At 33.8% G+C, this 26,887-nt stretch overlaps 1 protein-coding gene across 1 annotated transcript in view; it reads right to left on the bottom strand.

The window, feature by feature from the left end:
• Positions 1–26,887, bottom strand: part of LOC150096197 (proto-oncogene tyrosine-protein kinase ROS-like) — a 115,702-nt gene that overhangs the window by 76,918 nt on the left and 11,897 nt on the right. The window contains exon 2 of the mRNA XM_090409002.1: positions 2,982–3,038. Coding sequence (XP_090265128.1) covers positions 2,982–3,038 — 57 coding nt within the window. The remainder of the gene's footprint in view (positions 1–2,981; positions 3,039–26,887) is intronic.

The following is a 26,887-nucleotide window of genomic DNA, read 5'->3' as shown; positions in this document are numbered from 1 at the left end:
TCTAGGACGTGAAGAACATCTTAAACAGGATTCGAACCTAGTTCTTTCCTAGAGTCTATAACACCTAAGATACGGAGATTCGCCGTTATTTGAAAAGTTGACATAGACAGTATACTATCAAGGGTGCAAATTCGAGTTCAGAAAGATGAAACAAACAATGAGGAACTCATGACACCTTTTTTATTTATTTTTATTATTATTTTTTACAATACTTGATCAGAAGCCTTTAAAAAGTTTCTTCTCATTAGCTCATCCATCGTTGTGCTATTTGCACAACGATGGATGAACTAAAATTAATATGATGTTTCAAGAAATGTAAAAGGTCTCATTATTACAGAATCCGTATTACTTAGAAATCAGTTGAATGAAAGGGCAGTATTATTAATATAATTACAAAGATTTAAAGTATACATAATTTTAATCTATTTATTTATCCTTATTCATTTTATACATTTATTTATTTATTTATTTTAAATAACGAAACATGTGGTGCGATCATAATTAAAAGAAACACACATATTAACTACAGTGAAAATTATTATGTAAAAATCTCTGAAGAATATTTAAACCAGGAATCAGAAGTAATCGAAAATACAGCCATCCTAAATGGATATAATCCTAAAATAACTCAAAAAATCATCAGTAGTCACTTCTCCACACATCAAACCAGACAGGAAGAAATCCATAGGATTCCCATACCTTACGTTAAAGGCATCTCAGAACGTCTTTCTAAAATTATGAAGAAATACAATTTTGCCACTACTTACAAACCTATCAACCAAATTTACAACTTGTTACCTTCTCCTAAGGACAAACTCTCACCTTTGATGTTGCCTAGCGTTTATGAGATTCCACGCTCATGCAAATTATCTTACTTTGGACAGACAGGTAAGTCTGTTCAGAAACGCATCTCGGAACATCAAGACCACATTCGTCTTTTTAAACCGCAGAAATCTGGCCTCTCTCAATACGGAATTGAAAATTCAAGCCATAGGATCCATTGGGAAAAGTCTAAACTTTTACATAGATCTTTATATAAACATGAACGTTTATATAAAGAAAGTTTTGAAGCCCTACTACACAGACCAAACTTAAACCACAACGACGTTCTTACTATTCCTAAAGTATGGGAAATTGTCATACAAAATTGTGTTAAATAATTTTTTTTTTTTTTTTACTACTGTAGCACGTTATGCACGTTTAATGAGATTCTATTGTAATCATGCGCCCTAACTGTATGTTATTCCTATTATTGTTTAAAACTACTGTACTGATGATGTCCTAAGATACTTAGGATGAAATATTTACGATTAAATAATTTTTACTGTGGTTAATAGGTGTGTTTCTTTTAATTATATATTTATTTATTTGTACTTTAATAAAGTAAATGTCATCTTCAGAGAATTCAAGTTCATTTTTGCTGTTGATAGCTATTATCACTACGTAGATCTGTTGGGAGAGTAGGGTGTCTTTCACCGATTTTACATTATAACAAAGCAAAATATCTATATATCAGTATACTCTCTTCCAGATATCAGAAAGCACATGCGGGCTAACGCTTTCGGATATCCGGTGATTTTACCGTCTCGCCATGGCATATTCATTTAAGTTGAACCCGCTTTGGTCCCACTTCGTTGTAGTTCGAAAATTTTTTTCCGGATATCCGGGCACTTACCGTTGCTCTTCAATATATGCAGGCGGTTTAGAGGGCTTCCCTTGCACGCTCTTTAACCTCATTCATAGAGAAACGTAGACAATGCCGAACAATAACAGATTCTTCCTGCTATATTATGTTCCGTACGTGACGCGAGACCGGTTACTTCCGTTATTTCCTTCGCCAGAGGGCAAACACAATCAGTGATGATCTATCGCACCTCGAATATCTCAAATACTAGGGGCGTGAGACTAATCGCGTACCAAATCAATGAACAGTAATAACACTACCACCAAGACTTAGAACATGGGTCCAGCATGGAGAACTCTATAACCGATGTTCAGAACGTGCTTAGCTGTAAATCAGCGGTAAAGTTGTTCAAACTACGTGTTCTAGTTCTGTGATGACCCAGAATACTTACATAATATCATAACATGGATCTGTGGGGAGAGTAAGTTGTTTGCATCATAACTATCTGTAATGTTTTACAGACAGTATGATGAATCGCCCAGTTTGGACAATTTCTTGCATTTTGTTGAGTAGTTTTCTAAAATTTTATCGTATTTAAAATTCTTGCTTCGATGCCTGATTGGGTTTAACCGGTCCGATTGGCTTAAGGAAACACTATTAGATGAAATATTATTAGATATCTTGATGTTCTTGGATTTTAATAGTAACAGAACAGCCAGTCTGTTCTAATGTAGCAAAGATGACAAGAACAGAGTATTTGATAATTTGATAAACACCAGGGAAAGATAGAGATGAAAATATCTTTGATAGGCGGTAAGAAAGATAACAATTTCCAGGCTGGTTTGAAGGTGAATACCAATTATATAAGCGAAGAGACCTTGCTATTTATTGAGATGTTTCTTTAAGGTTCTGTATCAAGGTCTCGCTGTATCCATTAAGCAATACAATAAGTTTTATTTTATATAATTCTTCTAATAGAAGACACTCAGAGAACAAATTGTGCTTGCTCGGTGCACAAGCAAAAATCTGCTCTTCACTCCCTTGGTAACCACCCTCTTACTCAATTTCCACGGATAAGCTCTAGTTTTCTTAACGTTGTTCTTTTACTGAAATGTTTATGAATCAATGAAATTTATGAGTTAAAAATCGCGGTTATCTACATTTCTTGGAAAATTTTTTAAATCGACCAGAAAGAATTTTTAATTATAAAATTTGGGTTAAGCCAAATCCAGTATATTTGACTCCATAGATGTACTCAAGAATTTGTTACTTTGTAATTGTAGGATATTTTTGCACTAGCGTTTAATTTTTATTTTTACCAAAACAACTTTATCACACACAAAAAAAAACAACTTACTGTTTGCACCTTACAGGAGTCGTTACAGGCCACATCAAAATCATCTTCATCCAATCCCTGAAAATTCAGACATAGGGTGAGTAAACAAAGAAACAAAATAGAAATACTTTTAATAGTTGAAAGCAAAAACTTTTGTTTGCTGACGCATGAGTAAAGGATTAAAACAAAAATATAAATGCTTGACAAGTATAATTTATACTTTCACTGTTAATAACAACTCTAATGTCCTGAATCGGAATGATCTGAGTTCGAATTCCGTCTAAGGTTTGAAGAATCTATAAAGCTTTTCCACTGTAAGTGAGTGAGCGAGTGAGCAGTCTCATACAGTAGTAGCATCTTTTATTTATTGAGTGAGCGAGTGAGCAGTCTCATACAGTAGTGGCATCTTTTATTTATTTTCTTCTTCTTTTTCTAGATACTCGAATTTATCATTTCGAAAGACAGGCAAACCTACTAGAGAATATATGCAATTCACAGACATCGCCCCTATCGTAGTATTAATGACGTCTCATGAAAATAATATATTTAGCGGTGACAGGCCATTAATCACTGCTGAAAGATGAAATTTCGTAAATGAGGAGGGGAAAATACTTAATTGAAACTATTATCAATAGGAAAAGGTGATGCAGAATGAAAATAAAGAGTAGCATCACCAAGATGAATTGACGCCTGGATGAACTATAACATGAGTTGGGTTGAGGTATTTTGAATTGTGGTCCAAGGAACTAAGACTATGAAGTAAATGCATTAGTTGCGAGTATTTGTGTTGCTCGGTTGCCTGTAATGCAGGAAAAATCTTCGTTTCCGAGAAGAGAATCTTTCCATCTACGTAAGATCGGCTAACTCCCTTTACGTTGAAAAGCTTTTATAAAGTTTTTCGCGTCCCAGAGGATTCAAAGTTCAACCAAAGGTATTGTGATAACTGTGAGATAAATTTAACTTATCTTTTAGTAAGTTATATTCATTGCATGAAAATTAAACTTCTGCGAAGAGAATTCATAACACATAATGCAGCAAAAGTATTAAATCAAAGAGTAATGAGCATTGATGGATTGTCACGTGACAAGTTGATATTTAAGTAGTATCATATGGATTTAGATATGAAGGTAGCAGAATAGATTGGCAATTAACTGTCTGGCAGAGATCAAAGAATTGTGCATGGTTGAGTAATGTCAAGGAGGAGAAAAATTACAAGTGGGATTCCACAGAGCTAGGTACTGATACCATTACTGTGAACCCTTCATGCGAACGATATTGTCACTGGGCTGCACAGGTTTTCAGTTGTTTGTTGGTGATGTTAGGCTGGGGAAGATTAGGTTTACGTAACGGAGATCTGAATAAGCTAAAAGGTGAACAAAGAAACCGATGGGATAAATAACGATTTAAACTCGCTAAATGTAAAGTTTTTGAACTTTGAAATCCATAGATGGGGTCATGTTTTGAATTAAGCATTAATCGAGTAGGTCTCTCTAGCCGGTTTGCCTGTTTTGCAGGATTTTCATCCTGCAAAATGCAAACTGGCTAGATAGACCTTATAGTTGAGCGAAGGGAATTTGAGGGGGAATTTTATAATTTGTGACAATTTGCAAGGGAAAAATCTTAAAATCAAGCAAACAGTTCTCACATTATTTTTGGACGACGCCATTCAGGAGACTAACTGTATTACTCTAAACATAGTTTTTGTCTTTTAAGTTCAAGCTAAAAAATAACTTAAAACTGGAGAGTCTTGTTAATTTATAACACACCTAAGAGATCGCTATTAAGTGAGTGGGGTAGGTATAATTTTTCTAGGACGTCACAGTCTGTCATTAATAATCTGTTCTTGGAATAGGCGTAGCTAGGGAGAAGCGGAGGGGGAAGCGGTCCTCCCCGGGCGGCACTTTGAACCTTTTTGAACTTTTGCAGTTAATTCTAAAATACAGTCTCGAGAACTCAGTTCCAAATATTGCAATACTACTGCGAATTTTCCTCACAATTGCTTTAAGTGTTGCTAGTTGTGAGAAGAGTTTTTCTAAATAAAATCGATTAAGAATTACCTACATTATTATGAAATAGACTTTGCCAATGTTATCGACCATTTTGTTAACAGAAATGCAAGGAAAATAACATTTTAGAATGTTGAAATTAAAGTTTTACTTCAAAAATAAACATATTTCCTTATACGTCGTTTTGATATTTTATAGTATTTTTGGTGTGTATTGAGAGGGGCGGCAAACTCAGGGATCGCCCCGGGCGGCAAAAGATCTAGTCTTGGATAATTACGAGGGCTGTTCAATAAGTAATGACTAATTTTGCTGTCGCGAAACCACTCATCACAATATTAATTTCTGTGGAATAAAGAAATGTTGCTGCCTGTATTAACAAAAGAGGTTGATAGATGGCGTATATGGGCTGATGTGCCAGATTGTCACGTGACTAAACGCAAGCTTGTTTCGGCGCGTTTAGTGTTAGTAGTTATATAACAATATTTTTTTATTATAACAATATATGTGCTAATGATTATTTTTTCAAAGTATATTTCATAAATTCTATAATGGATGCATATTTAATATCCATTCCGCTACTATAAAAATGTAAACTTTAGTTACTTAACTAGCATGTGATTAACGTGATTAAGCCCTAATGACAGGCACGTGTTTCCCGTGTAACTAGGATAGCGTGACCTATTACTACTACTGCTACACAGGGCTTGACAACAGAATGCCAACATTTATGGCGGGAACAAACGCACGTGTCCTTTTCACTTTGCTTTAATTCAACATCATTATGTAAAGTTAGCTTTTGTTAATTATATTATTTGTTACATGTGATGGTTTTTATTTTTTTATTTTTAACAGAAAGTGCGAGAACACTGAGACACTGCTGCCTATGAACAGAGGCGTAGCTAGAGGGGGGGGGGGGAGAGCTGCCCCGGGCGGCATTTTGAACATTTTTGAACTTTTGCAGTTAATTCTAAAATACAGTCTCGAGAACTCAGTTTCAAATACTGTATTGTAATACTACTGCGAATTTTCCTCATAATTGCTGTAAGTGTTGCTAGTTGTGAGAGGAGTATTTTTTTTTAAATAAAATTGATTAATAATTACCTACGTTACTATGAAACAGACTTCGACAATGTCATTGACGATTTTGCTAACAGAAAAGAAAGAAAAATAACATTTTAGAATGTTGGAATTAAAGCTTTACTTCAAAAATACACATAGTTTTAATTTATTTCCCTATACGTCGTTTTGACTTTTTGTAGTATTTTTGGTGTGTAATGAGAGGGGCGACAAACTCAGGGACTGCCCCGGGCGGCAAAAGCTCTAGTTACACCACTGCCTATGAAACAAATAAACAATTTTGGAATTCAAAATACTTGTTTCCAGCCAGTTCATATTTTCTGCCGATATATCCGAAAGTAGGTTAATGTCCCGTAATATACATTAGCAAGGGGATCTTCTCTCTACTTGCTTCTCTCATCCTCCAGTATTTCATGCCGCAAGCTAACCTGCTTAATAGCTTGACCGAAAAGGAGTAATTGTACTGTGAGTAATTTCACTTAATAGAACAGACTATAATTCATTCTTGGCCACCAGTGGCGGCTCGTAGCTTGAAATCGTGGGGGGTACTGCAACTTTCGAAATATACATACACACTATAAGTACAGTGTATACGTGTTTGAATAAAATATCAAAATTATGGTAAAAATTAAAAAAAAAAAATAAACATGAAAAAATATTGTTTATTATCGATAAAATTATACAGTTTGGTATAATTCAAAATTACTTAAAAATAAAATGTATTCTTCTTGTTTTGTTTCATGAAAAAATATTGTTTATTATCGATAAAATTATACAGTTTAGTATAATTCAAAATTACTTAAAAATAAAATGTATTCTTCTTGTTTTGTTTCATGAAAAAATATTGTTTATTATCGATAAAATTATACAGTTTAGTATAATTCAAAATTACTTAAAAATGAAATCCATTATCATAACCCCAATGATGTTCTAAAATAAAAACTATTTAATTGTAATGTCCAAATATTTAAAGAGACGGAGTAAACACGATAAGCACTACGAACACTCTACTACTGCCACAAACTGCATATAAACAACAGTGGAACTGCGCGACGGACAGTGCCTCATTATGCTAATAGCCCGCATCTCACTATGACGTGCATATGCTTGTGCGAGTAGCAATATGACACTGTGGTAAACACAGTGCTGCTAGCGTCCTTCGCCCTCCTAAGTGCTACAAGATGGATTTTTATTATTTTTTATACAAAATAAGAGAATTGTGTAGGATTGTTGATGATAAAATTAAATATTACAAGCAAATATAAATAAATATATTTATATATCGAGAAAAATTGGGGGTGCTGCAGTTCCGTAGTGCCTATGCACGAGCCTCCCCTGTTGGCCAGTGTAAAATTAATGTTTCGTTTGTGAGAATAGAACAGAACCATATTTCAATCTTAGCAAAACTATCAGCATCCACTTAGATACCGCGACTTCGCAATGTTCGTTATATTACAAGGAAGGACGATTTTCTCTTTAGCTCCAGAGCCGCTTTATAAGATGAAAGAAAAATATTGCTTTATACATAAACATAAGGAAATAAGTAAATAATATTTATTCCTGAAAATTACAGGTTATCATCAGAAAAACGTTAGTGAATTACAAAATAGGACGTGAAGAATGGATCGTAGTTCGGTTTCAAAGCTTCGGGAACAGTCGTACGAAAGAAAATTGGCGCCATATTCTTAAATCTTAATTGCTATATTACTCTTTGAAATGGTGTCAGTTTTACAGTTTTTTTACCCCCCCCCCTTTAATTCCGTAAAACGGGGAGTGACGTAAGAGCTTTCTCTCAAGAGATAAGATTGGATTATGCTTTGGTACTATTAAAATTCGCTAGCTTATCCCCAACTCTGAAGATTATTGAGAAGATCAGCGTTTAAGACAGTTGCTATAGAGAATAACTGCTGATAAAACTAGGTATTTATCAGCAGTTATTATAAAATTATTACATAAATTTTATGTAAATGTATGTAAATCATTTATAATGAGAGCAAGTAAGGTACGAAATTGATCAAGAGCATGGTAGGCGAAAGGTCTTTGTGGGTAAGGCACTTATTTTTAATTTTAATTACAAAAAAAATCTCCCTGTTGTGTTTATTAATTTATTTTATTGTTGTGAATTAGCGTGAATGACATTTCTCTCCTGCATCCAACAGTTGGCAATGAATCATCAAACAAGTACTCCGGTGTAATCTCACCATTTCAAATTGATTTGTATTTCCATATCCTGGTTATGCTTTAAGGTCGACAATAATTTTCTCGTACCAATGATGTTATCATGGTTGATTATCGTAATTTCAGACAAAAGCTATTAATAGCACAGCAATGTTGTACTAAAGCAAACATCCAAATTTCGATAAACACGGATGGTTTTTTTTTTATTTATTATTATTTAAATTCCTTAGGGAATTTCTACAGTCTCAAAAAAGCATATCATGGTGTTACGTAACATGAATGCATTCCTTTGAACAACTCATCACGCAAGCAAACCAGTGACTTCACAACATCGGAAGCTTATTTTTAAGAGTTTATTTAAGAAATGTTACGTAATCAGTATGCAATCTAAATTTGTCGGTAGATATTCAGTAGATAATGTCAGTAATAACTAAAGGGTAATCTGTTGATTCAATACAAGTGTCATCTTAAGCTGTGTGCTGCATATTGTCTTTGTTTGGCATAGAATTACTTCCTGATAAAAGTCACGCAAGAAACAATAACACGCAAGAATGACGCGAAGAGACTTCTGTCTTTTCGCGTCCGAAGAGACTTCTGTCTTTTCGCGTCCAGTAAGCTTCACAGAAAGTACTGCGCATGACAGGATAAGACTTACAACTCCTGGAGGTCTCAATAATGTTTTTAATAATAACAATAATATGATTGGAATTTATTAATATTCTAATTATCTATTCTCTAATGCAACATTAATACTAATGAACAATACGCATACTTTAAAAATATTTCAAGTTCAATCCCATTGAATTCTACAGTTTTCATATTTAAACTAAGTTTGAATATTTAAATTTAAATTAACGTTTTGACGCACTACAACCAGCGCTGGCCAAAAGCCGTTTGGACAAGCTTTACCCATTCGGGCAGTGAAGAATGAAATTTAAAATTAAGATTTTAATGTATAACGTAAAAAAATATAACGAATAAAGATATTATTTATTTATTTTTAATATTGTTTAATAGTATATATACCCGATAGCTAATTATCTGAAATTAGGGCTCCGCATTTACAACGGCCGGAACTGACTGCAATTAAGACTACAGAGAATTTCTGTAGTCTTAATTGCCAATTTCAGTACCAATATAGTCTTCATTACCGACTTCAGTCTCTCTCTCTCTCTCTCTCTCTCTCTCTCTCTCTCTCTCTCTCTCTCTCTCTCTCTCTCTCTCTCTCTCTCTCTCTCTCTCTCAAACACTCTCAGAGATAATACATGACTTTCGAAATTTATAATGGGAGACTTATTGTAAGACAATCAAGAAACAACAGTGTAAAGGTGGAAGAGCATGGATCAAAGAAATGAGAGAAGACAAAGATTGATTGAATTTGAAGAGCACTAAGGATTGTATATTGGTAATAGTTTCTTTTAAAAGAAACAAAACAAACCTACGTGGACCTGAAGATCACCTAAGAGAGAAGTTTTTAATGAACTCAATCATTCGATTATATTATGGTGAATAGCATGGAAATATTAGATGCTTCTGTTGTCAACCCAGTTTAACTATGATAATAATCATACGCTAGTGAGAGCAAGAGAATAAAAATAAAAATCGAAATAAAGAAATTGGTAATGAAAAGGTCACAATGGAAGATGAATAAATTAAGCCATAAAAAAAATTAAGATAACATGAAGAAAGTTGAAGGAAAGAAATATAAAAGAATCATACTTCTCTGAGAAACTGAAGAAAAGTCTCAACAAAAGAACTTGTTCCAGAAAATTATCGCACTTTTCGGTGTTCTCTAATTAAGATATCTGCACAACAAATATTGTATGAATTGGTCGGTCTTTTAGATCCTGGGAAGGCTTATCTTAGATATCTCTCTTGCTGATACTTAAGTCGATAACGGCAAGAGAGATATCCAATCCCTGTTTCCGTAATTTACAGACTTCCTGCTGGTGTGGTACCATTCATAGGCAAAAAATGGATGATGATGCTTCTCCATAAAAACATTTGTCAGTCGCCCTATCATCTTGCAACTGATAGTGTAGCAGTACGGTGGCCATCTTGTGGTCGTATGAAGAAACAGACGATGCACGCTATTTTAAAATTATTATGGTCAACAATGCGATTAATTTTGAAATCCTCTAACGCTATTTATTCCCTATAGAGTTTCAATTTGAAACTCCCTATAGGGAAGCTTTTTTTTTTTTAAATATTTGTTGTAATAATCCTTAATGGCTGATCATATAAACAGCGGTGGAAAAAATTAATTTAAATATCTCTAACATGGTCAAGCGAGTTTTTTTTCCCCCACAAATCGAATTTTTCTTTCCGTAAACGTAAAAAAAAAAAAAAAAAAAACAATCGCAGAACCCACACTATTTCAGGTAATAACATATCGTGTTAGAGTTAGGGACAACGAGATGGTAGCACTTGTTTGCCAGTCTCTTCACTGGATGCCGCTTAAAATTAGCGATGATTTTTGGTCTGCTATCTCTGATTGGCTACTGGTGGAGACGGAACTGTCCACTCAGTCTCCAAAAGTTAGATGAGGCTTAAAACAGTTAAAACACTTTTATTCCCTATAGGAGAATAAAAGGAGTTAGCTGATTATTTATTTTATTTTACTGACAGAGAAATTTGACAAACATCCTTTCTGAATTTAGTAAAAATGTGCCTCACATATTGGACAAGTTTTGAATCACTATGCACAACATTATCATCAGTGTTAAAGATAAGAAGAGATTAAAGAAAATCAGTTTGTATCCAATGAACAATAATAATAACAAAAAAGGATTAAATGCATATTTTATTTTTATTATGATTTTATTATGAAACAATTTTGAGAAACTTAATTTATTATTAAGGTGCTCTAATTTTGGTGCTTGTTTAGCACTGCGGAAATGACGTTCTGTTACCGATTCGATTCCATTAACCGATTATAATTACTTTTTCTAGGAGTTTCAAGTTAGTCGATATTAGGCACGAGTAAGGAGTTTCCCCTCCCCCTGAAAACACAGGTTATTTAACCCTTTAGCTAAAAATTGACGGAACTCACTTTATTTCAGACATAACATATAGTATACCTTTTATGGTTTAGGACGACTATTACGAGATGACAGCTTTTTGTCGTCATTTCGCTCCTAAAATCCTTGATTCACTAAAAGATCCGACTCACTGTTTAGCGATGGCGTAAGGTGGAGCGGGGCTCTTATTCAAATCTTCGTTAGGACTAAAAGCAGCTATGGATTAAGAAAGTCTGCCTTCTTACTTTAGTTCAAATTTAAGGAACTCTACCTACTTACTTTTATGGCTTAAAGAGTACGGCATTTGAGAATAAATGGCGATAGAGGATTTATTTATATTTTTATAGGTGCCCTAATTGTTTTATAGTTCACACACAACGTGTTAACTTCCTGATTGGTCCAAAAACTTTTTTTTTTTTTTGTTTACACAAATTGTTATTGTAGTTGTATGTAAACTGAGTTTGTTTTGTTTTGAGGGAGAAAAACCCTATCGCTTCCTTATAGATCGGAGGCGGAAGTACTGCCACTATCATTCCCTCTCTTCCCTAAGAAATGAAAACAAAAAAAAAAAAAAAAAATTCCAAATTTTTTCAGTATTTTCATAATTATTTTAATATATATTAGGAACCATTGATTTAGATATTTCTTTGAGTTTTAATGCAAAGTAAGAATTTGAAATAAATATTATTTTTAAAACTGTAGAAAATTATATGAATAAAACAACGACCTCCAAAATAATAACAGTAATAATAATAATAATAATAATAATAATAATAATAATAATAATAATAATAATAATAATAATAATAATAAACATTTTGCAGTCTTTCCTTCCCTTTCCAAAACTAAAGTCTGAATCCCCCCATTCATTTAAATGATTTGCACACAATTTAGCTTTTATTAGCCCCCCCTTTTTTTTATTTACAAAGTATCCCTGGACTTCAGCTTTCCATCTTTCATGGCAAGTGTCACAGATTTGTAATAAATAATGTAAAATAATCAGGTTTTTTTTATTGCCTTTAAAAGTTTTAAATAAATTTGATTTCTACTTTTTTAAATTTAATAAAGTTAATAGCATGCATACTGCCGTATCTTCAAATCATAAGATAAATTAATATCGGACTTGTTTGTATTTAGAATTGTTCGATTTTTTAGAGATTTTCGTATTAAAATCTTTGTTACTAAATCGAATTTTTATTTGTGGCATTCTACATTACCTCCATCACACAATATCACTTAATATTTTTCTTTTTTTTTTTCTAAAGTGCGAAAACACCAATGGAAGATCTCTTAAAGAAGACTGTGTGTGTGTGTGTGTGTGTGTGTGTGTGTGTGTGTGTGTGTGTGTGTGTGTGTGTGTGTGTGTGTGTGTGTGTGTGTGTGTGTGTGTGTGTGTGTGTGTGTGTGTGTGTGGAAATGGGTATGGAAAAAGATCGGAGAACCAGAAGGTAAGACAATCTAGTCAGTGTCCACTCACGCAATGTGCAACTTTACATTGATTTCTTTTAATATTAATAATAAAAAAACGAGAAAAAAGATAAGACCGTGCTTTCAAAAAAGCAAAAAAAAAACAAAAAAAAAAAACGTACAGATATCAGTTTTACACTGACAAATTTTTGAGTGTCCCAATTACCACTATATCTGACAAACGCGATAGGATCTGTTAGATTTGACTGGTAACATCGGCCATCTGCTTGCTCCGTGAACTTCAGCGTAATATATACACAGCTCCTTGCCCTACCACCCTACCTCCACAAAGCACATGCCATAGCGACAAACAAGTCCAACCCTTGCACGGTGACCCCACTTAAACTTCTCATACATCAGTACCAGGTTGAAGCAGGGGATGATATAAAACAGGCTCGGCAGTATACAACTCCGATATACAACTCCTCCTTCTAGATCTCCCATCTTTATGTTTAGTCTGAAGGATATAAAACCAATGACGTTATATGTTTGTGTCAATGATCAGCAAACTTGTACTAATTCTCCGTACTAGCACGTGCTATTTGGGAGAAAGTGCTAGGTCAGTCCTGAAGTTTCGATGATGGACAAGACAAATATTATAGTGTTAGGTAGATAGCAAGATTAGATAAACAAGACAGTGAGAAAAAGATGGGGTGGGGGGGTTGAACCATCCGCACGCACATACCGGTTCTTTGACTATAAAAGAAATTAAAGTTAGCCATCAAATAAAAATATGTTAAAAGTTTATAATTATATTTTTATTTAGTAGAATATTACATTTGAACTTTGCTTTGATTTAGCATTTTTTTTTTAATTATTTATTTTGTTAATATATGCATCGTAACAGTGGCGTAAGTGTGGGTTTTGAGTATTCGATACTTTGATAATTAAATGTTGCTTCTGAACTACATTCAAGGACCTACCGCATTGCGGCATTCACTGCATGCTATTTACGCCACTGGCTGTAACATGGCATTTTAATTATTGTATTTATAAATAAATATAGGCAAAAAACAAGGAAAGTGAACTCCTTTAATTTCAGAACTGTAATTTCATGATAGTTGATTTAGGAAATATATGTATGTTTCTTTAAAAAATAATTAGCAGATTTAACGGATGACGAGGGTTTATGATACTTGAGACTTTAATGTCATTTTTAATATCCCGATTTCTACGTATCTATTAAAAGATTTTATGGCTTTTTAATGATATTTTTATCGTAAAAATTCTTTTGCTATATTATTTACATGCGAGTATACTGGAGGCTTTGCCGTACCTTTTAAAACCCATAATATTATGTTGTAAAATTTATTATGTAATGTTATTTTCTCTTTGCCCTAGCGGCAAAGAGAGAAACAAACGGTCGTAAGTGCTATTTATTTTTCCTTGTAATTGCTTGTTGTTAAGCGCATTTCGTCGCTAAACCATCCGAGCCTATAGAGTGCTTCTTGAATCTGTTGGGAAATTTTCTGGTTAACTTAGGAAGGACTTATGGGTTTAGTGGCATTTGAAGAAAACCTGTAATTCTATAAAATTTAAGTGATAAAAAAAAATAGGCATTTTACAAGGCCAAAGTTGAGCTTTACTCCCTATAGAAAAAGGTTATTTAGGATGCACTTCAAATATAGTTACTTGCTTCCTAATATAGTGCGTTATCTTCTACCCCCTTGGTAGCAATGGAAAAAGGATTTGCTACGATAATAACAAAGATAGGAGGTGGAACACTTGATGAGGAAACAAGCAAGATCGCTTTTGTAGGTCTTGTGCGTTTTAGATCACGAGCTCTTTCTCCTGTGTGCTCTACCCTGGACAAGGTCGGAGAGTCAAAGGCCAGCAAAGCCCAAAGGGCACGGAGTGTCACATTCTTCGAGAGCTAGGTCGTGTTAACGAGCAGACTTCGTAAGCAGATAAAAACAAGGCTCGTTTCTTTTTCTCGAGAAATTCCCAACTTGCACGGCGTGTTGAAAAGTTCTCGTCATAGCGTCGATAATCGTTTTTTTTTTTTTTTTTTGACAACTCCCCTTGCCAATTAATGAAGATGATGGAGGGTGCAAGTTTTTTTTTTATTGTTGTTGTTTTGTTTTTGTTTATTGTAAAGTGCTAACGAGCAGAAGATAGATAGTACCAATATGCTGCTTTTTTTTTTTAATTTTAGAATTTGTTATATTACACTTGAAATTCTTCGTCAAGTTTCACTGCCACCCAATTAGATTACAGTAAATTAGACATTCAATTTTTCCAATACAAAAAATTTTTTATAAAATCATTCTACATTTGAATCATTTCTTAAGTTAACACCATCTGCTTTTGTTTAAATTTGAGCATGAAGCAAATCACCCAATAGCTATTAGGGTTATTTGGTAGTACTAGTACTCGATTTGGAAATCAGGCTACTTGAAGGTATTTCCCTAAGAAAAAGACTTTTCATCAAATTCAGATTTCCATCACTTTTATACATCCCCACTGTATTTTGGGACTAACAAACCCCTTATCACGCAGTGTGGAAGCACAGCCGGTAGTGATGAGATGCACTTTGGATGGAAAGACCTGAGTCAGAATCTCACCTAGTACGAGAAGATTCTTTATAAAGACTTGTATATGAAGATTGTCCATTGGGAATCTTGGATTTACCCCAGCAAAATATTCAAACTGATTGGGAAACAACGCAGTTATTAGCCATTATACACTAACACCCTATAGCCTTAAGCTGTTAAGATAATTCCAAGTAAAAGAATCTAATAAGTGTAGAATGCGAATCTGTGATAACTTCGATTGAACCAGTAGCGGCTCGTACATAAGCACTGCGACACTGCAGCACCCCCCCCCAAGGAAAAAATGAAAAAATTAAATTTTGTCTGTGTTTATAAATAATAACAATGCTTACAACATTATATAAATGCAATAAAACACGTTAAAGGTTACAGCCTTTGACATGTTAAGCTTATGTTTTGGCATTGATTGAATAGTTAATAATTGGAATTGTTCGATTAACGCTTTAGATTACATTCGTTTGCGCTTGTCATTGCACGTTACAAGTGATTCCAACACTGCCGTTTGGGCAGTGTATCGTATGCTTGCGCGCGTTATTCTGTGAGATATGAAACGTTTATTATTGGTGCGTGTTCGTGGTGAACTATTTTTTGTCAATATACTTTATTTTGTTAAAATAACATATAATTATTTATTTATTATAGATACAAGGCGGAATTATGACGAGTGTCACTGTTTAAAATATGAAAAGAATTATATTTTTTCAATTATCGTTACAGGAAACAAATGCACTGCGATCTGACGCCGATATTCGTTTGCACTTGTCATTGCTATTGATACGAAACATTTATTATTGGTTTTTATTCGTGGCGAGGATGAAATATTTTTAATTAAGGAATTTTTAATATGTAAATTTATTAATAAATTCGTTACTGATTAGGAATTTTTTTTTTTTTTTTTTTTTGAATATGCAATACCCCCGCTGCCACTAGATCGAACGCATATTTTAGAAAGAAAGTCGTTGCTATTTCGGAGGTCGACGAAGAGCACGAATTCCTTTCGTCAGTAACGGAATTTGAAAACAGGAGTAATGCGGTAGTCATGCTAACGACTACGTTACTATTACCAACCACACGTAACGATAATTAATGCAAAATAAATCACATTCCAAATCTGTTAAAATATTTTAAATAACGACAACAGAATATGAATGAACACAACAACAACAATAAGCTTTCTAAGGATAAATATGAATATGAATAATAATAATTAAAGCCGTTAACGCCTTTTATTCTCCAAAGGGATTAAGCGAGGCTGTTTTAACCATATGTAACTTTTGGAAACTGAGGGGGGGGGGCATTATTTCTCCACCCGCAGCCAATCACAGATCACTAATCCAAACTATCAATGATATTAAACGGCGGCATCTGCTGATGAGAGTACGGTAAGATGTGCTTATTGCTAATTTGTCAGTAGTATGGAATCAAATCACATCAAAAACAACTCTTTGGGTTGTTTCTCTCAACTCTACCGGAAGAATCAAGCTTCATACTTTTGCTATGATTATTGTTTTCATTATATTTTTCGCTGGCTAGCATGAGGGGTGTAATCCCAACAACAAATTCTAAATCTATAAATTTACATTCTCTTCCCAGACTTTTCTAAGATGGTATATAATATAATATGTCCTAGAATCATTTATAGATTTTGCACTATTTTAGTTAAACAAGTTGTAATGCTTCAGCCAGAGTTAGCTCGAATGGTGATAAAAATACAGTCACTTATAAACACACACTAAGTAGAACGATAAGCTACCTTACTTCAATTGTTATGTAACATCCTCGGTTGTGTAAATGTTCTCTCTGTCAAGGACCAAACACTTAGAAATATGAATCCAATTATCGACGATAATTTACGTAACATCCGCAGTGATGAATACTGAAAAGCAGTAATGTTTTTTTTTTTAATTAATATTAATGAAAATGTCTAATTTCAGTTCTATGAACAGTGTGAGACATATCTTCAGTACTTTGGTTCCCAGTGGCGCACCATGGGGGGGGGGGGGGGGGGGGGGGGGGCGGGGGGGGCGTCCCGCAAAAGAAAAAGAAAAAGAAAAAGAAACACTAGAAAAATTTCCAAAAATCTTTTCCTAATTAAAATTCATTTTTTTATTTATGTTGTGTTGTGTCTTCTATTTCTATACTACTTATGAATTAGCGGTCACATAAGGTGGGAATACCCTATAGCTCTCGGGAATCACGGCCGCTGTGAATGCAAGGCGAACGAAGTAGTGCTCGGGCGACCGAGCGCAACTTCGTTTGCCTGAGCCGGGTCAGAGGAGATCACGGAGATGGGTATTATGTATTGGCGAGCATTGAAGATGCTCAGTCATAGGTCGGGTGTAGTGTGTATTCTCAAATCTTCTACTCAACTCTCCCCACCCCCAAGATTAAACTTTAGTGCTCGCACCCACCAAGATTAAATCCTGAGTGCGCCACTGTTAGTTCCTATATGAATATTTAAACTGACGTAGTGATAAACAGGACGAATCTCTTCAATTCCATAAAAACCTAACTAACATCTGGAAATTCAAACCTATTTGCACAAACACCAAAACCTGTCTAGGTTTTACACCAGTCTTTACAAAACTACCAGTCAATTCATGCCTCCATATGGTTTACAGACATAGAATATCACTACTCAAAGCGCAATTAATCATCAATAACTTTGTGAGACGATGTCTTCAATCAATATTAGAATATACATATCAAGACCATATCCCGGCCTGGTTGGTCAAGTGGTTAGGGTATCCGCTCTCCAGCCAAAACCTACGGGTTCGAATCCCGCCATGGGCATAGATGTTTGTGATTGTCTGTGGAAATACTAGTGGTGGTAAGTGGGCGGTAGATGGCCTTGGTGTAGTTGCGGTTGGTTGAAAGTTGTAGAGTGGGTGCCCTCCCTCGATGAGTCTTTGGACTCCCTAGAGGTGTTACGTAATAATAATATCACCAATGCTGTAATTCTCGAAGAAAACCAGCAATAATCTCTAATAAAAACGATTCAGAAGAATTAGTTGATGTAGCCGGGACACCAGCCCTAGACATTCACCCTCATCAACCATGGTAAATGCCTGTTGATGCATGGATTCATCTTTTTAAAGATGAACTCACGAATACATCCGTGAACACGGAGATTTTTGAACCCGCAGTCTGTTAGTTGGAGATTGGGTACATTAACTATAGAACCCGGCCGGAAAACTTGAATAATAACGATGAATGCTTCATAGGCAAGGAGTGTTATGCACATTATTGCGTTATCATTGAATAAGGTTGATTACATTTCACATATTATTACAAAATCATGTCTTCCATCATATAGAAGTAATGAAGAAGAAGAAGAAAATTAAGTGTCTGTAGGGTTTTAATTCATCTACCATTATTAATGTAACTTAATTTTCTTGCTTTCTTACTTGCTGTATCAAATTAGCAAAGAAGTACTATACAGTAGTAATATTGGCCAAAGAAGAATAGCCTGTGGATCATTTCAGGGTCATAAAACGTCAAGCTCCTATTCAAACTATGAGAGGCCACTGCACGATATCAATTTCTGATACTTTTGTGGCGAACCTGATTCGATGACAGAGTTCTCAAGTACAGATATTGACTGATGTATGCCATAAACATCGACTTGGAGGCTGCTCAATAATGTTGTTTGTTTGCTTGCTCTCGGATGACGAGATACAAAAAGGATAACTGCAATAAGATTCCTATATATACACTGATAATGACTTAATAAGCTGTTTATCGTTTAGGAAAACTGGTTTCCTGATAGCAACTAAGAAAAATAAATAACTCATCAAACTCCTCAAGATTTTGTAAATATTAATGGATTTAATTTTAAAATCACGGACAAATTGACACCAAATAAAGGATGTTTAATATCATAATAACTTCAAGTAGCAATTTATGATACAGATATGATTTTCATGCCACTGGCCAGATTAATATTTTTCTATTCTTCGTTAAACAGCGAATCAGTATCCCGGACAGTGAAGGCTCTTTCTACTATGATTCAGTTTTACTTTCGCAAAAACTGATTTGGAACAGTAGTAGGAGACCAAACATCTAGTCAAAGACAGCTCGTCCGATCTCTAACCAGTAGGCTGTAGGCTCTAATCCCGACGTGTCAAAGATGTTTGTGATTGCCTTTAGACAAGAGATAAATTTCACTGCCCGGTGGGTATGAAACTCATTACTCTGCTTACTGGAGATCTGAAGTGTCTTGAAAAAATCCGTGTTTGGTTTCTAGATTAGAGCCACCGGGTTATTTAACCGTTAGCTCACCGACTGCAGGTTTGCAGCCTTTCGTGGATCGGATCTGCATAAAAAAAATAAAATAAATGACTCTCGGTTAATTGTTAAATGAAAAGCAATAGATATATATTTGAATATAAATACTACAAAATTCCGTAGTTAAGCATCTCTAATCTTACCGTTCTATAGAAAACAATATAGGATATTCTATATAGAAACAAAAAACACGTTCTTTTCTATTTGATATTTCAATATATTCATGCTTCACTAGTTCTGTAACAGAGTCTGCTTTAATTAATATTCCAGCAATGCCTAAAACTTGGATCTAAAGACGAAAAGTAACTTGTGATCGTTTACCTCTTGTTTAATAACACATACTTAAAATAGTTCTCGAGTGGTCGTTGCTGTGCATGACGTGACACCGTAGTACGAATTTTAAATAAACAATCGATTTCCTGTCTAGGAAGTACTGATGGGATCAATTAGAATATCATCTGCCCACTTGGTGATACTTCTGCATTGGATACTATTATTTCAGAGGTAAAATGGAGAAGGAATCTTCAGGTAACCAAACTCTCATGACTGAGAATTGCAATTCATATAAACAGTACCAAACATCATAAATAGTGAAGGCTAATCCCACTCTCTTCATAAAAGCTAATCCTAGCTTCGAAGTAGGTGGGATTAGCCCTCCTCGTTCAACTAATCCTCATAATCATAGACTGCAAATTATTGTAATTTGTACGTCAATACCATGTATAATAATAAATGCTGATACTAATATGGAAAAAAAATGTGTATGTATATTCAGAGAAAAATATATAAAAAAACTGCATACAGAATTTTGTACAGAGCAGAAAATGTATTATGTCTTAATTGTACAATATGTAAATACTCTGTATGACGATAATAGAAAAAAAATTATTATTAAAAAATTATTACATAGAGAAATTATATCTATTGTTATTTTATAAATAAAGTGTAAAAATGCAAAAAAATCTTTAATAATCATCATTGTTAATGTTATAATAATATATGCTATAAACAATTATTATTATTATTATTTAAAATATTATGTGCACGAACATTAAAAACCTGAAACACTACATGACATTAACAAGGAATTACTTCAACATCACCTATCGAAACAACAGACACACATATCGTATAACACGACCTACAACAACTCTCTACATCCCCACACCCTTCAACAACTCATACGGTTCTTTTGTGAGATCACATCAGATACCAACGCAACTCAACAACCTACCAAGAAAGTTAAAACACGTAGATAACTACAGAACATTAAAAAACGAACTCTGGAAAATATACCAACAAAGTTAAGAAACCATTAACACTAATATACACATCACAAATCACTAGCATCCAATGCCTACATCCCATACATAAACAGTAGCAAGTAGCTAAATCCCACTCTCTTCATAAAAGCAAACCCAAGCTTCGAAGAAGGTGGATTAACTTGCCTCACTCATCTACAAGTAATCCTTACAAGCAAATGCAGAAATTTGTATGTATAATCACTCTTTCTCAAACTTAAAAAAAATAAAATAAATAAATAAAAAAATGATACAAAAAATTCTGTTTAATCTTCATTGTCAATATTAGAAGAACATGTGTTGTAAATACGTAATATAAAGGCAAAAAAGTATTATTAAAATTTTTAATTGAAATCCAATGTAGGAATTGCAGCACTTAGTGCTGAACTCTGTAAAATTATAAGGTGCAATGTCACACAAGATGTTCATTGTATGTATAAATATTTTAGCAATAAAAAAAAAATTATTATTATTAGAATACAAAAAACGGAAAAATTTGTATGAAATTCATAAAAAATATATATGTAATATGTAAATATATGTAAATACTCTGTAAGATGATAAAAAATAAAATGTTCTTACAAATGTTAAAAAAAATGTACGTGCAAGTATTATGTACAATTGTGTTCATGTAATGTATTATATATATATATATATATATATATATATATATATATATATATATATATATATATATATATATATATATATATATTATCATCACCATCATCATTATTTATGTATGTATATAATTTTTCTGAGACATAATAAAATGTTAAAAAATATAAAAATTATTATTATTATTATTAATGATTTTTAGCACTTGTCTGGATGGAAGCTTATTTTGTTTACTATATCTAAACACTGGCTTTCAAAAATTCCTAATTCATTTCTTTCCTTACTGTTATTTACTTTTTTTAAATAACGAACTATTTAGTTATATCTCAGACAGTCCTTACTTCATCTGTTTATCGTAGGGGTTTCTAACTTAATTAATATCAGCTAGTTAACATTGTTCATTTTGAAACTCAAATAAAGCTCCTTCGACTTCTCACAGAATGGAGAAACAACAACAAGACGAATTAAGAACTATTTAAGACTCTTCATTAATTCATGAGATTATAAATGCAAGAAAAGACGGTAATGATCTATTTTTCTAATTAATTATGTATATAATTATCTAAGTTAATTGAATAGTCCTTGTGACTCATTCTACCGTAATGACGCCTTCTTCACTGTAGAAGTTTATTATTATTATTATTATTTGAATATTACTAATATGATTACAGATGTCCACAAGCATACGAATTTCCCTGGATTCCATAGATTAGAACAGGAGTTTGCTCTCAAAGCAGAACTTTACCACTAATTGCAGTTAATCGACCATAATTGTTAGATGAACGTTATCAATGAAGAGGCCGAAATGCTAATTATGAATAGGAAAAGGAAAAGATGATGCTATTCACGGACTTCTTGATAGCGAACATTAAAGATATAATGTTATACCAACTAGTTGAGTACTTAGACCTATGATTCTCACGGTACTTGGGTCAGATTAAAATTGTCAATCGTTCATTACATAGAACATAAACTTCGCCCCGGATGTGACATTTCTTCTTCCGTACTGTCGCTAATAATGAGATGCACGATAAGGAATTTTGCTTTACGTGTGTTCATCTAGATTCCTTCTTGTTTCTATGAGTTACAAAACTAATACGTTATTTAAAATTATTATAGTTTCTTACTGTTCATCTCTAAAGTTTACTCGGAGATAAATAATAAATAATAATAATAATAATAAATTAACACCTTTTATTCCCTTATAGGGAATTGGAGAGGCGGTTTAAGCCTGCCTAGCTTTTGGAGAATGAGTAGGCAGTTCAATCTCCACCGGTAGCCAATCAGAGATAGCTGTCCCACGACTATCACTAATTATAGGCGGCAACCGATGAAGACACTGCAAACAAGTGCTGCCATCTCTTGGTACATTACACTAACATGATGTGTTATTATCTGAATCGATTTTCTTGAGTTTAGGGGAGAAAAAATCTGCTTACCCATGCCAGAGATCGACTAACTCGGGAACCGGTCAAAGAGAGGCTTAGAAAAAGTTAAGTTCCTCCAGTCGGCAACTAGACTTGAACTGTAAGTACTGCAAAGTTTTTTTAGGGAACCCTTGGAGCATTGTACCAATGTGTGAGCCTTGACGGATGAATATGGAATGGCTCATCTGTAAAGTTTCGAAGCAAGTATATATAGTGTAGTCAAGTGCTTGTGTACATCCATCTATCGTGTCTGTTTTATGGAAAGAAGTGATTTTTTTTCAAAGAAAAACGATGTGATCCCTGTAGAGGCTAGTTAATCCAACTTGAACTCCCTAAATGCTGAAGAGGCTAGACAAAATGCTATTTTCACACCCTAGACCGAATCAAATCCCGGTGTTTTCAATGAAGGACTGGAAGTCACTACTATTACTTATGTCGATATCAGTAGTGATTAACACTAAGGATTAAATAATACTAATAATTCATTCCAAGAGAATTGATTCAAACATCAATTAAGGGATAGCTAAATCAGATATGATGTAAATTTCAAAGTCCATAATGATTCCAAGATGTTTTGAATTTGGTGACCGTCTTAAATGTCTTGCAAACGTTTCAGGAAAAGTCGTTTTAAGTATTCATATAAATGTTGTGTGTTACATATATGTTACCGCTAATGCTCGAAAGCCGTTAATGTGCACATTACCTAACTAATCTGCAGATTAACTGATTTGCTCCGTTAATGTGCGGAATCAAGAGTTTTCCAAATTTTACCTAGGTAATGTGCACATTAACGGCTTCCGTATCGTTAAAGTTCAAAAGTTTGTTTCTCTCATTTCCTTTCCCTACTCCTCCCCCCCTCTCCCTCCACTTTTACTTTGGTTTCGCCAGTGTCATATGTTTTTCAAATTCATTTCCTTAATTGTAATAATATTTTAAACCGTTTGATTCTTTGTATTATAGTTTTTTTTATTGATTGATGATTGATTCTATCAACTAATTTATTGATTGTTTGATTGTATTAACTTGATTCTTTAGATATCGAAAAATAAATAAATAACATTATGTTAATTTAAGCGTACAGAAACGTTGCTGTTGTTCCAGCAAAGATCTTATTTTCACTTTAACGAGTGCCTAGTAGGTAATGTGCAGATTATCTAGGTAATTTGCACATTACAATTTTCGGCACTTTAACGGATCACCCTAGTTAATCTGCACAATACCTAGATAATCTGCAGAATAACTGATTTCTGCACTTTAGCGGTAACATATACACAAGTTACAAACTACAGCTTTGTGATTTCAAACATAAGCAAATAAAATACAAATATAAAATAAATAAATGGATTATTCATTTTAGAGTAAAAAAGCTTATTTTGTGTCGTTTTATGTGGAAACCCAGGGAATCCAATGTTAGTTTTAGTTCAATAATTGCATTTCTCATTTAGAATACATGCCAAACTTTTAATTATATGCCGTGATTAGTTGACAGGATAATTTTATTACGTTTCATACGAGACAAATTCTCAAACAGCATGATGTGTTTCTGTGTGAAAGTGTCCTTAATGCAATTTGAATGACAGCAATGAAACAGTTCCTAACGAGGCCCCTAGAGGTCTTTATTAAGCGCTCCCTTATGTCCCCTTCCTTGTTTGTGTCACCGACATGGGACATTACCGAGGGGGTCTTAATTTCTTGTGCTTTTAACCGAAGTAAACGAGGTGTCAGCCAATCAGAGAGTAAATTATTATTTCTTGCTACAAAGTCAACATTGTCTTCTACAAATATAGTGTATCGAAAGAATAACTCGGAAGAGGGCGTCGGCAATAGGGGATGCGTTCAGTAATGCAGTGGGCTACTTACCGTAATTTATAACTGTTGTTTCTCTAATTTCACAATGTCCCTCTAGTTGTGTGGGCGGTAGTTACAGTCTGTCTCATTGTGCACAAGGGCACTGCTAATCATACAACTAATTGCCCGTTACACGCTGCCTTGCAGATACCAGAGAGAGAGAGAGAGAGAGAGAGAGAGAGGGAACATACATGATATTAGTGAGGGATGAGTAGTTGCTTTCCCATTAGTATTCTTTGGTAATATGAACCACTTTTATTTAACATAGAACAACGGTCTATTTCGGTTGTAATATCATTGGTTTACCATCATTTATTAATATAATTAAGTTAGAAATGCATGCAATTCTCATGCCATGTAAATAATATGGCTATTCTTACACAGAACATGAAATGCATACTGTAATACCCGGTTATTTGCAATCAAATAGTCAATGTAGAATGTCCTCTTAAAACCATGGAACTTTGGCTTTTTATAAACAACCTAAGTTTTAGTATTGGTATACGGTGAGTTAGTTCTATCTTAATACTCTGCTATATCTGTTGAGGTATGTACTCTCTGGTAGCTCTGTGTATTTTCACAGGAGAGTGGGGATCCTTCCATGTCTGCGTGAGACTGGCTCATCTTCAGTTGGAAAACACTTTGTTATGTTCTTCACATCTTAGACGGAGTTAAATCCCACTTCTTTCCACATCGCTACTGAATGGCATAGGAAGTCACTTAAAATGATCAATATTTCCTTCTAATGTCTTTTTTGATTCCTCAAAAGATGTACACGACACTTTTTCAAATCCTAACTTTCTAGATATTAGTAGGCAGCTAGTCTTTACCCTCATCCCCTTGCCAAGATGAATGCATTCCCACTGCTGGGAATGTTCTTAAATCCTTACCAGTATTTATTTATCGCGTGTGTGTTCTATCTTCGATTTCTGAAACTATTATTCGCAATTTTATTTTATTTTATTTTATTTTATTTTCGATGAGGAGTTTGGTTAAAATGAGCCAAAAACCCTTCGTTTTACTCTCGTCAAACCCAGCATATAATAATAATAATAATAAAAATAAAACCTGCGGCCCGGTATGAATCGGATAACTTACCTTCCGTTCAACTGAAGTTCTGTGTCCTAGATGAAATTTAAATCCAGTTCTTTCCGACCAAAAGGAAATGTCACGTATCTGAGTGAATCCGCTCCAGTGGTGCATCTTTTTTTCAATGAGCTAAGTAACTTGTCAAAACCTTATATTTCGTTGATTAATTAATTTTTCCTAAAGAACTGCTTCGTACATAATTAGTTAATTATCCTAAATGTGAGACATTTTCTTTGAATTTTATTGGACATGATTCTTTACAAATATATATATATAATCGTATAAATCCAAAGAAAATTCTCATATTTAGAATAAAAAAGGACCAAATATCACCAATCAAAATAGTTAATTATCCATTAATTCGTCTTTATTACAACGTCCAAGATAATGACATATATTTCAAAATGCTTGATTAACAAGTGAAGTTTCCTAGAAAACTGAACTGATTTCGCAAAATAGAAAAATATAACACTTTCCGCGAATATTAAATAGACTAGAGCTCTGCCAGCCACTAAGACGCGAATATTTTATTTTTCACTGCTCTCCCCTACAGTAAAAATACTGTTATTATTAAAGCTGTTAAAATTGCATTCTTAATTAGAAGATTCTAGTTCATATTTCATCGCCAGTTTTGGTATCCTAGACGACCATCGAGTTGACTAACTCAATGGTTGATAATACACAATAGCGGCAACTCAATTATACTTTTGTTTTTTAGTCAGATTTGTTAATGATTTGCTGCTGTTTGGGTAACAAACATTTTAAATCAAATAAAGTGCCATCTGCCAAGATTAAAATAAGCGGTTTCTTCTAGGGATCTTTATATATAGCGAAATATCATTTATCAAGAACGAAAGTTACAAGAACGTACACTCAAACTGCCAGCAAATATGACCCGAGTAAATGTCTTCATCTAACTCACTGAGGCATCACAGAACAAAGAGAACGTAATCGATCCTGAATAGAGTGAGAGAGTGAATTAAGAGACGCCACAGTCTGATTTAATGCTGTTAACCGCTTTCTGCTAGCGCAAGTGTTTTGCCTGATGTCTCCATTG

This window comes from Typopeltis vanoorti, chromosome 19, assembly GCF_054136105.1.
Source record: "Typopeltis vanoorti isolate ZY-2024b chromosome 19, IOZ_Tvanoo_1.0, whole genome shotgun sequence".
Classification (NCBI taxonomy): Eukaryota; Metazoa; Arthropoda; class Arachnida; order Uropygi; family Thelyphonidae; genus Typopeltis; species Typopeltis vanoorti.
The sequence above is the reverse complement of the archived record's forward strand: the minus strand, read 5'-3'. Positions and strand labels throughout refer to the sequence as shown.